Source organism: Helobdella robusta (genome assembly GCF_000326865.2).
Source record: "Helobdella robusta unplaced genomic scaffold HELROscaffold_16, whole genome shotgun sequence".
Lineage (NCBI taxonomy): Eukaryota > Metazoa > Annelida > Clitellata > Rhynchobdellida > Glossiphoniidae > Helobdella > Helobdella robusta.
The window spans coordinates 3,502,814-3,512,986 of NW_008703893.1; the positions used below are offsets into that span (position 1 = coordinate 3,502,814).

The following is a 10,173-nucleotide window of genomic DNA, read 5'->3' on the forward strand; positions in this document are numbered from 1 at the left end:
CTAGTTCCACTTCCAAGATTAACATAGAAGAAGAGTGTACAGACTCATTTACTAATCCATTCCATCATCACCAATATGATGATCCTAAAAATTATAAAAGTGATTATTCCTTTGATAAAAATGGTGGCAATAATAATAATATCCCCAAAAGCAAATTAAAATATGATGATGATTGCTGTGATGAAGATGGCAACAATAAGGTTGATGATCGAAACAACTCCAAAAATGATGTTAACACAGTTGTTGGATATGTGGCCAGTAGGTCAAAGTTCATTAGGATGTGTACTCCAATAATTGACCTTGTGGTGCCAAAAGGTCACCAAATTCACACCAACTTTACACCTCCTAGATTCAGATCAGGATATGAAATGGATCAAATTGGTTCAGGTTTTTTTCATTAAAATTTATTACAATTCAAGCTTTTAGAGATATGAACTTGAAATAAAATTGTATATTTATAATAACTCCATATTTCTAAAAATTATATTAATTATTACATTTACAGAAAGCAATGATAAGACTAAGTGGCCATGCACAGTCGAGCGTCGTGTTGCCGTCGATCTAAGGTCTGTCAGTGATTATGTCCATCTAGACCATTCGGGGATTGTTAGTGAAGACGTTTCCAGTGGCCTTTCATTATATTATTATTTATTGATATTTTATTATAATTTAAAATTTATTACATAATATTAAAAAATCATTGAAATCATCGCTGTATTATCACCTGGCATATAGTTTTTTTTGCAATGTTATAAATATTGGTGTTTAATAAGAATGCGACATCATGATTATTATCATTACGTAAATATATATTATCAATTCTAATCAATAATTATTGTTAATTAATTTTAAAATAATAATAATAAATATTCACCTACACAAGGGCTTCGGTTACCAACTCCACAACCACCCACACAGCCAGCTCAATAGGGCCTACTCGTCATCGTACCCTGGAGCCCCTTCCCCATTAGCTGAGGCCTCCTGTTGTATGGGAGTAAGGGTGAGAAGGAATTTTTGTCATACCAGGTTCCCAAACAAATTGGATGATTTTCTTTTGTAGAGTCAAGTTTTTTTTAAAAAAATGTTTGGATATTTAGTATATTGTTTATTTATTATTTTGTATCTTTAGTATATTATTTATTTATATTTAGTGTATTATTTTCTTATATTTAGCGTATTATTCATTTATTTATTTCGTTGTTGAATTGGCAAAGCATATTATTGTTAGCTAGTTGAGATTATTGTACGTGCGTGAACAAATTTCCGTTGTTGAAGCTTGGTTAATTTTTAAATTTTCCAAATTTCATTGCCTGTCTGGTATTATTTGTTTATTTTTTTTTAGATTCACTTAATTTTAATTTTTTTAAAATATAAAATTCGAATTGACGTATCTAATCTTCTTACCTTTGGTATACTGTAAGCCCGAACAGTTAGGTGTTGTATTACATTCTACTTATTAATTTTCTTAAAAAGTTTGTCAATCCCACTCGGTTGCTGTTGTGGTTGTTAAATGTTTTATATTTACACACAAAGACACACATACAAACAAACACACACACACACACAAACACAAATTGTTTTTATTTAACATGTGAACATGTAGGTAGAAAGCTCACACAAAATGTATTTTAAATATATTAATATTGTTAAATTTGAATGTTATGATTTATACCTCATGTTAATTGCTGAGCAATATGTTTGTATTTGATGATTTGTATAGCGCCTCTTATAAAGAACCTCAGAAATGCGCCTGTGTACACACACACACACACACACAAGTACTGTTTAGTGTATGTATATACCATTTTAAAACATCATTATTTTGTAGAGTTGTTTTTGATGCTTTTTAATGTGTTTTTATACTACTGTGTATTTGTTTCACGTACATGCATGTACAAATCTGCTAACGATTCCAATGTATGTTTGTATGTATGTTGTACGCATAATGTATGCATGCATGCATGCACGTTTGTGTTACACGTGTGTGTGTTTTGTGTCATCATTCAAATATACGTGCGTCAGTCAAATACAAGACATAAGAATTGGTAACTTGAAGCGATAATTGCATGACGAGATTGAGTGTGATTCATGATAATAATCAAGATAAAAAATCTCTAAGTCATGAGGGACGAACGAATGAACAATGTTACTAACGAATATAACAATGATGAGTAGAAATAATTATCACTCTCATTACATTTCGTCATCTCTCCTTATAAATGTAATCAGGGAATTGAACTCTGACGAGGAACAACGCACAAGATGGCACTTTAAGCTTAAATGTCAAGTGATCTTTCTCGATTGGTTGATTTATTTTTATTGGTTTGTTATTATTATTATTGTCATTATTATGGTTATTATTATTGATATCATTCGCCTTTAGATGGTTTACGAGGCTAGATGGTGAATGTGATGAAGATTGTAACGGTAAATGTGATGGCGATTGTTGTGATGATGATAATGATGATTGTGTTGACGGTAATGATGATTGTGGTGATGTTAACGATGATTGCGATGGTTTGCCATTAAACTGGCTAGTCGATCTAATTTCAAATGAGGATGATGAGTAGCTATCTTCATTGCAATTATTGTTTTTATTATCATTATTAATATAATTATTGTTTTTATTATTATTTTTATTTCGGATTTGGAAATCGCAGGTTGGGTCTAGAAGTTGTTTTAGGTGGTCAAGTGTCATGTGATTCAGTCCAACACTTACCATGGCTCCTACCATTTTCCGAACCTGTTTTCATTTGTTTGTTTGTTTGTTGTGATTATTTGTTAGTTTGTTTGCGTGTTTGTTGTGATTGACCGTTTGTATGTTTGTTTGTATGTACAATTGTTGTAGTTGTTTGCGAATTATTGTTTGCTGTTTGCGTGTTATTTGCTTTTTGTAGGTAGAGCATGTTTTGTATCTAGTTTGAAGTTAGTGTTGTTGTTGTTGGGCGTTTTTATTCTTGTTTTTTGAGATTAGTGTTGTTTGTTCTTTTTTTATTTTCATTGCTAACCAACACTAGCGACCAACGGACCGACCAACCAACCTGTCTGTAAAGGAATGAATGAGCCCTAAAATGAAAATCCCAAATCTTCATCCTCCCCCCATAGAGATAATCAACGTACTCATCCAAAGCTCCCTGCCCACTTTGAACTTTGACCTCCATATCTTTGACACTTTCTATTTCAATGTCTGATTCTTCATCGTCGTCCTTGTTGTTGTTGTTACTGGCGTCATCTTCTATCAGCCTCCTGTTTGTCGGGGTAGTGAATGCACGGAAATCATGTCGGCCAGTTAGGAGTTGGGCGGCTTTCTGTACTGATTCCATGTCTAATTGTTGTCTGAGTAGATAGATGGCAGAATAACGATTTAGCGTAAGAGCGTTAATATTAGCATAATTAATGATATAATTGATATAACTATTAATATTATTATTATAATTATTGTTATAAAAATTATTTTAAAAATACTCAGGGAAGGCCTGTCCAACCTGATGATCAAGCACGTCTGTCTTTCTAGCAATGGTACGTCAAGGGCCTTGTATAAAATTACATCTCATTTGTAGCAATAACAGCGTTTATATAACAATACAAAGAGCTTACTGTGGGTACAGGTACATTCCTATTCCCTAAACAGCAGACCCTATATACATAGGACCTGCTAAGTGCATTGTACCTACTATGAAAATCGTCTGGAACTCTCATCATCCTCAAGATCCTGAAAAATATTTATTTATTATTTAATGGTTAGCTAATTATATTCTTTATATTTTTAAATTTCATAATATTTAAGTCATATATGTGTGTTTTAAACATAATGTTTAGCAATGTAAATAAATGAACTGAAAAATACTAATTATGTGCAACTTTAGGTGGGTTGTGTATGTAATTACCATTAGTTGTTGAGAAATTGTGAATATAAAATAGTGAATTTACATGAAATTTTAGTAAATTTATGTAAAACTTGCATAAATTAACATAAAATTAAGACCCACGAGATATCCTCTTCATAACTATGCAGGATGATGTTTAAATTGAAAGCAAACTCATCCACATCAACTTGTTCGAACCTTTAGAAAATTGGTTAAAAAATTTACTTTTCACTATAAATATTTTTTGAATGTTATTTTAGTAAATTAGGAAAATTAGAAAAAATTTCATTTTCTTTTTTTACTTTGGTGAATAGATATCAACATGGCCAGCGTTGCACAGAGCACTAACACCTCTGTCTGTTCGACTTGAAGTTACAAATTTAACAGCCTGATCCTTGGTGCCAGGGTAATCAATTTGGTGGACCAACTTTGTGAAGGCATACTAAAATAAAAAAAAAATGAAATGAAAAACTTAGTTTAGTGTGAGTACATAATAATATATATATATATTATATATAAATAAAAATTTGTAATTAAAGTTTTAGTAAAAGTTGCAGTAGATGAATTTCAATTCTAAAATATGATTAAGATTAAATTATGCCTTAATTTAATACTAAATTAACAACCTTAATTATTAAGGTTGTTAATTTAGTATTCCAAATTGAAAAATTGATAACTCTAAATCTCATCAGTCACTCATTTATTTAAAGGTTAGAAGGTTGAAGCTTTTAAAATTAAAAGTCTATTACACTTTTCTTCGGTTCAGACTGTTTACAATTTACATTCTTCAAAGACAGAAGGATCAACAGCATGCCACAAACATACACAACACTGAGTACCAGTACATGCCAATTATTACTAAAGGCTTCTCATAAATCTATTTTTTTAATAATATCATTATTATATATTATAATAATAAATATTATATATTATTTTAGCAATACATTATTATTCAACTAACCTGCAAAACACCCACAACCGTCTTTACCGGACTGTATGTCTGAACTTGCAGACCACTAAAATAAAATTTAAAAGAAAAAATGATGATCAAAAATTTGAAGTGAAAACAAAGTTAATGGAAATGTAAATAAAGTTTTCAGTTTGCAAATTACCTAAAATTTCTACCTAAATAGGAAAAAAGCACGAGAAATCTGACCATTTTGATCTCACATGTAACACAGAACACCCACTTATATACATGATGAACCCACAATAGACTATAGTTCGATTCTTGATTATTTATAATGAATTAAGCTGATAGTTAATTTTATTAGATTCATCAGTACTCAATCTCCTAAACATGAAAAGGTTTAATTTGATAATGGAAATCCAGACATAAATTTAGTTTGGTGAATCAAGTTTTAATCTATTAAGTGACATCCACCGTATGTTAAACTAATTATATGTGTTAAACCTACAATTTATATTTTATTATAGTATTTATGCTGCCTTGTCGACTTAACAAAATGCAGTAGTGTAATTTTACACGTAATTCAATGGGGATATTTTAACCACTGTAGTTTACGGGAAAAACAGCAGCAATTTTCACATTCAGATCAGGGATATAATGGATATGATTCAGATTAACAAAATAGTGTTAAAATACAATAGAATTAAGTAGAATTAGTACATTATTTTATATTCAACTATATATAATTATATAGATATTATACATTTGTACATGGTTAAAACTGGTTAAAACCAAATCCCATTCTACTTCTTAAGTAAGCCAAGAAGCCAACAATCCGGTCAATTTAATGTAAATGAGGTAGCCATTTTTAGAAGTTTCGTTGTGCAGTCTGGGAGAGTTTGTTCATTTAAAAGTCATTTTTTTAATGCTTTCCGACTCGTTCGAAGTTTATTTTTTTAAGATAAATTATTCGTCGTTTGCACAAATTATCTTTTACGCTAAAATTATTAGTGCTAAGTTTGTTTTATTCGCCTGAAATTTCAATTTCATTGATCAATCAATATCGTTTTTTTGACTTTTTCCCCCGTTGAATTGTAATTGATCATTTATTGAAAATATAAATTAATGAAACCTGCATAGTTTTAATTGTTGCTTGCATTATTTTTTGGAAATAATTGAGTTTGTTTTGCTTTTTATAATGAATTTTTACCATTTTGCAACTTACTAGTAACAACTAAACTAATTTTATTATTTTTTATTTCATTTTGATTTGATTTTATTGAAAACTAAATTTATTTTAAATTGAATATTTTTCCAACCCCTCATCACAGCTGACAGACTTTCATTTATTTATTTGGATCCAGACTATTACAAATACTTTGATCAATAATCAAGTTGAAATTTAACAAACTTAAAACAAAATGAGCGAATTGGAATCATTGAGACAAGAAGCTGAACAGCTAAAAAGCCAAATTAGGGTAACCACCATTGTATTGTTTTGCTCATATTGATTGGTGTCTGTAAAGTGTAATTAAAGGAAAATATATTATATGGTCATTGTATTGTCAGTTTTAATGTTTTAAATTTACACCACAAAATACGGAATTGTAGAATAATTTCATTAAATTTTTCCTACAGGATGCAAGGAAAGCAATGGCTGACACATCATTGGCCCAGATAGCTGCTAACATTGAGCCAGTTGGAAGAATTCAAATGAGGACCAGACGTACATTGAGAGGTCACCTTGCTAAAATTTATGCCATGCACTGGGCATCCGATTCCAGGTTACCAAAAACAATTTGTATTTTTTGAAAATTTGAATCCTCTAAATATATATTCATTTATTGCAACATCAGGAACTTGGTCTCAGCGTCACAAGATGGCAAACTAATTGTCTGGGATGGATTTACTACCAATAAAGTATTCACTCCAATAGTTGACATCAATGCAATTTTTTTAAATTATAAAAATAGACAAATTTAGAGAGATGGTAGGTACAATCACATCTTTTGCATTGTCTTATTCATCGTTATCACTCATCATCATCATCACTCACAGATGCATGCCATTCCACTGAGGTCAAGCTGGGTCATGACCTGTGCTTATGCCCCCTCCGGTAATTATGTGGCCTGCGGGGGACTGGATAACATTTGTTCTATTTATAGCTTAAAAACTAGGTCAGTGCTATTTATGACTAAACACTGGTTGTTTTTAGTAGTAGTGGAATGACAGAAGTAAAAGTACTGATAGGATTGGCATTGGTAGTACTCATACACACAAACAAACACGCACACACAAGCACACAAACACACGCATACATAGGGAAGGTAATGTAAGAGTGAGTAGGGAGCTGTCTGGACACAATGGGTACCTCTCCTGCTGTAGATTCCTTGATGATAATCAAATTGTTACTAGTTCTGGGGACATGACTTGGTATGTTGGTGTGTGTATGTTGGTGTGTGTGTTTGTTTGTTTGAGTGTATGTGTGTCTGTGATGTGTTTGTAAATATGTCTGGTATATATATTTGTGTGTGTAAGTGTATGTTTGTATGTGTCTGCACATGTGTGCATGTTTTTTTCGTGATTATTCATTATATTTATAATTATTAATTGTGACTATAATTATTTTAACTATAGCGCCCTCTGGGACATAGAGACAGGTCAGCAGACGACCTCATTCAATGGCCACACTGGTGACGTCATGAGTTTGTCAGTCTCTCCCGAGATGAGAGCGTTCGTGTCTGGTGCCTGTGATGCTTCTGCTAAGGTTTCTCTCTCCTCCATTCATTCATTCATTCATGCATTCAATCATTCTTTTATCTATTCATCCAAACTTCTATCTACCCATTCATTTATTCATTCATTCATTCATTTTCGCAGTTGTGGGATATCAGGGATGGGATGTGCAGACACACATTCACGGGGCATGAATCTGACATCAATGCCATAACTGTTTGTATAACGTTTTCCTCTTCTTAATTTCTTTCATCACCATCATCGTCGTCGTCGTGATCATCGCCACCACAACCACCACCACCTCCAGTTTTTCCCCAGTGGTCAGGCCTTCACGACTGGTTCGGACGATGCCACGTGTCGTTTGTTTGATGTTCGCGCTGATCAAGAGATAGGTCTGCTTTTGGCGTAATTTTGTATTATCATAATTCATGCCAACATTGGCTAGTGTGCGGCAGTCCACATTGTCATAATTTATGCGCACGCTAATTAGATCTACTGTCATCCAATCCAATCAACAACATTAGGCATGTTTGCGAATGACAACATCATCTGCGGCATAACTTCGGTCGCATTCTCCAAAAGTGGTAGGCTCCTGTTCGCCGGCTACGACGACTTCAACTGCAACGTCTGGGACTCCCTCAAACAGGAGCGGGCAGGTTAGGAGTTAGGGATGTTTTTGTAGGGATGTGCTGTGCCTCTTGGTTCTCATGCTGTTATAAATAACTTTAATTTTTGGAGGTCTATCAATTTGTCATTTATTTCATTGTAGTGAGGTTTTTTTAATTTTTGTTTTATAGTTTAGTTTTTTTTTATAATATGGAGAAGTTTTATTATGTAACACAAGCACGCACACACACACACACACACACGCACGCACGCACTACCAAACATACAGGAGTTTTGGCAGGTCATGACAATCGTGTCAGCTGTTTGGGTGTCACGGAGGATGGCATGGCCATTGCTACTGGCTCATGGGACAGCTTCCTCAAAATCTGGAACTAAAGAGAGAGAGAGAGGGAGAGAGAGAGAGAGGCTTAATTATTTATTTGTTGATTTATACATCGTACATATTTATATATTTATTTTATATAGGAGAAGAACAAAAAAGAAGCACTAAATCATGTTTTGATGTTGTGTGCGCGTATATGTGCGTGCGTGCGTGTGTGCGTGATTATATTGATCTATGTCATTGTTTTAAATATTTAATTTGATCATCATCATCATCACCATTCTGATCATTTATTTTTTCATGCGTGCATACGAAGGGAAGTTTATATAATTATTTATACATCTTATGTATTTCATCTTCTACATAATGTTTTGTATCTAAGTCAATTTATCATATATCAATGATATATGTATGTATGTATGTAATGTATTTATGTAATGTATGTATGTATGTATGTAATGTATGTATCACAGCATGTCCCGCATTAGTTAACTTACTGTTTGACTTCTCTGATGTCTTTGTACTATGAGTATTGATTCGGGCTAGTCGTAAATTAATAATGGCTGTTATTGTAATGTAAGTTTTCAACAGACATCGTGGTCCAAGGATTGTCTGGTGGTTTTAGTTTTGTGTTTCTCTTTCATGTGATTCTTTATAGCGACAGTTTGTACAGTCTTCTCGATAGCTTGGTCGCCGTCAGAGCAATATATTCTGAATTATTCTGCCCACACACACACACACACACACACACACTCACCAGTATTACATTTGGATTAGTATATCAGATGGCTATGATCCACTGTTGATTCCGGCTTACTAGTGCAGCAGTTGTTTTTCCATCACACGTGAGAGAGGTTACGTTCTTTGGTTGGAGTATCGCATGTAAGAGAAACACAAAACTAAAGTTACTAGGTAAATCTTGGTCAATGAATGTATATGCGTCTGTATGTGTGTTGATGTTGAGTATGTGTGTGTTTAGTACGTATGTATGTATGCATGTATATATGCATGCAACAAAGTTTGAATTTTTTGCATTTTAATCACTTAGCTGGTTGTACCTATGGTTTCTGGCTTGTATATTCATTTGTTAGCTTGTGTTGTCTGTCTGTGTGTGTGTGTGTGTGTGTGTGTGTGTGTGTGTGTGTGTGTGTGTGTGTGTGTGTGTATTTGTATGTGTGCTTGTTTGTGTTGGTGTATATTAAAGCGTTTTTTATTTTTTTACATTTATATCATTTTTACTGAATTATTTTTTTAATTTTATCGGTTAGTCATCTTAAATATCTCTTCAATTTTTGTTTTTACTTTACATATATATATATATATATAATATATTAATATATATATATCAGTGGTTTTCTGAGTTAAATGTTCAATGTTTGTTTGTATGTATGTATGTACGTATGTATGTATATACGTATGTATGTACGTATGTATGTATGTATATACGTATGTATGTACGTATGTATGTATGTATATACGTATGTATGTACGTATGTATGTATGTATGTATGTTTGTACGTATGTATGTATGTATGTATGTTTGTACGTATGTATGTATGTATATACGTATGTATGTACGTATGTATGTATGTATGTATGTTTGTTTGTTTGTTTTGGATTTTACATTTCTATATTTTGGTTGATTGGATGGTTTACATTAATTTGTTCTGTAATTATCGTTACTCACCAATTTGTATACATTTCCGCTCTTG

At 32.4% G+C, this 10,173-nt stretch overlaps 3 protein-coding genes across 3 annotated transcripts in view; 2 read left to right on the plus strand and 1 right to left on the minus strand.

The window, feature by feature from the left end:
- The window catches only part of HELRODRAFT_190927 (hypothetical protein), a 2,670-nt gene extending 807 nt beyond the window's left edge, over positions 1–1,863 (plus strand). The window contains exons 2-5 of the mRNA XM_009015723.1: positions 1–381; positions 506–606; positions 884–1,541; positions 1,564–1,863. The exon at positions 1–381 is cut by the window's left edge and continues 209 nt beyond it. Coding sequence (XP_009013971.1) covers positions 1–381; positions 506–606; positions 884–1,060 — 659 coding nt within the window. The 3' untranslated portion in view covers positions 1,061–1,541; positions 1,564–1,863. The remainder of the gene's footprint in view (positions 382–505; positions 607–883; positions 1,542–1,563) is intronic.
- A 506-nt stretch (positions 1,864–2,369) lies between these two features.
- HELRODRAFT_169921 (hypothetical protein) lies at positions 2,370–5,025 on the minus strand (the record flags this gene model as incomplete). Its single annotated transcript, XM_009015724.1, has 8 exons — positions 2,370–2,396; positions 2,720–2,743; positions 3,042–3,336; positions 3,486–3,532; positions 3,598–3,712; positions 4,169–4,308; positions 4,828–4,882; positions 4,979–5,025. 8 exons carry the CDS (start codon positions 5,023–5,025, stop codon positions 2,370–2,372), a joined length of 750 nt encoding a protein of 249 aa, XP_009013972.1.
- A 1,172-nt stretch (positions 5,026–6,197) lies between these two features.
- HELRODRAFT_75178 (hypothetical protein) lies at positions 6,198–8,514 on the plus strand (the record flags this gene model as incomplete). Its single annotated transcript, XM_009015725.1, has 10 exons — positions 6,198–6,254; positions 6,415–6,560; positions 6,633–6,696; positions 6,835–6,953; positions 7,099–7,209; positions 7,414–7,543; positions 7,657–7,728; positions 7,820–7,904; positions 8,037–8,168; positions 8,408–8,514. 10 exons carry the CDS (start codon positions 6,198–6,200, stop codon positions 8,512–8,514), a joined length of 1,023 nt encoding a protein of 340 aa, XP_009013973.1.
- Between the last annotated feature and the right edge of the window lie 1,659 nt (positions 8,515–10,173).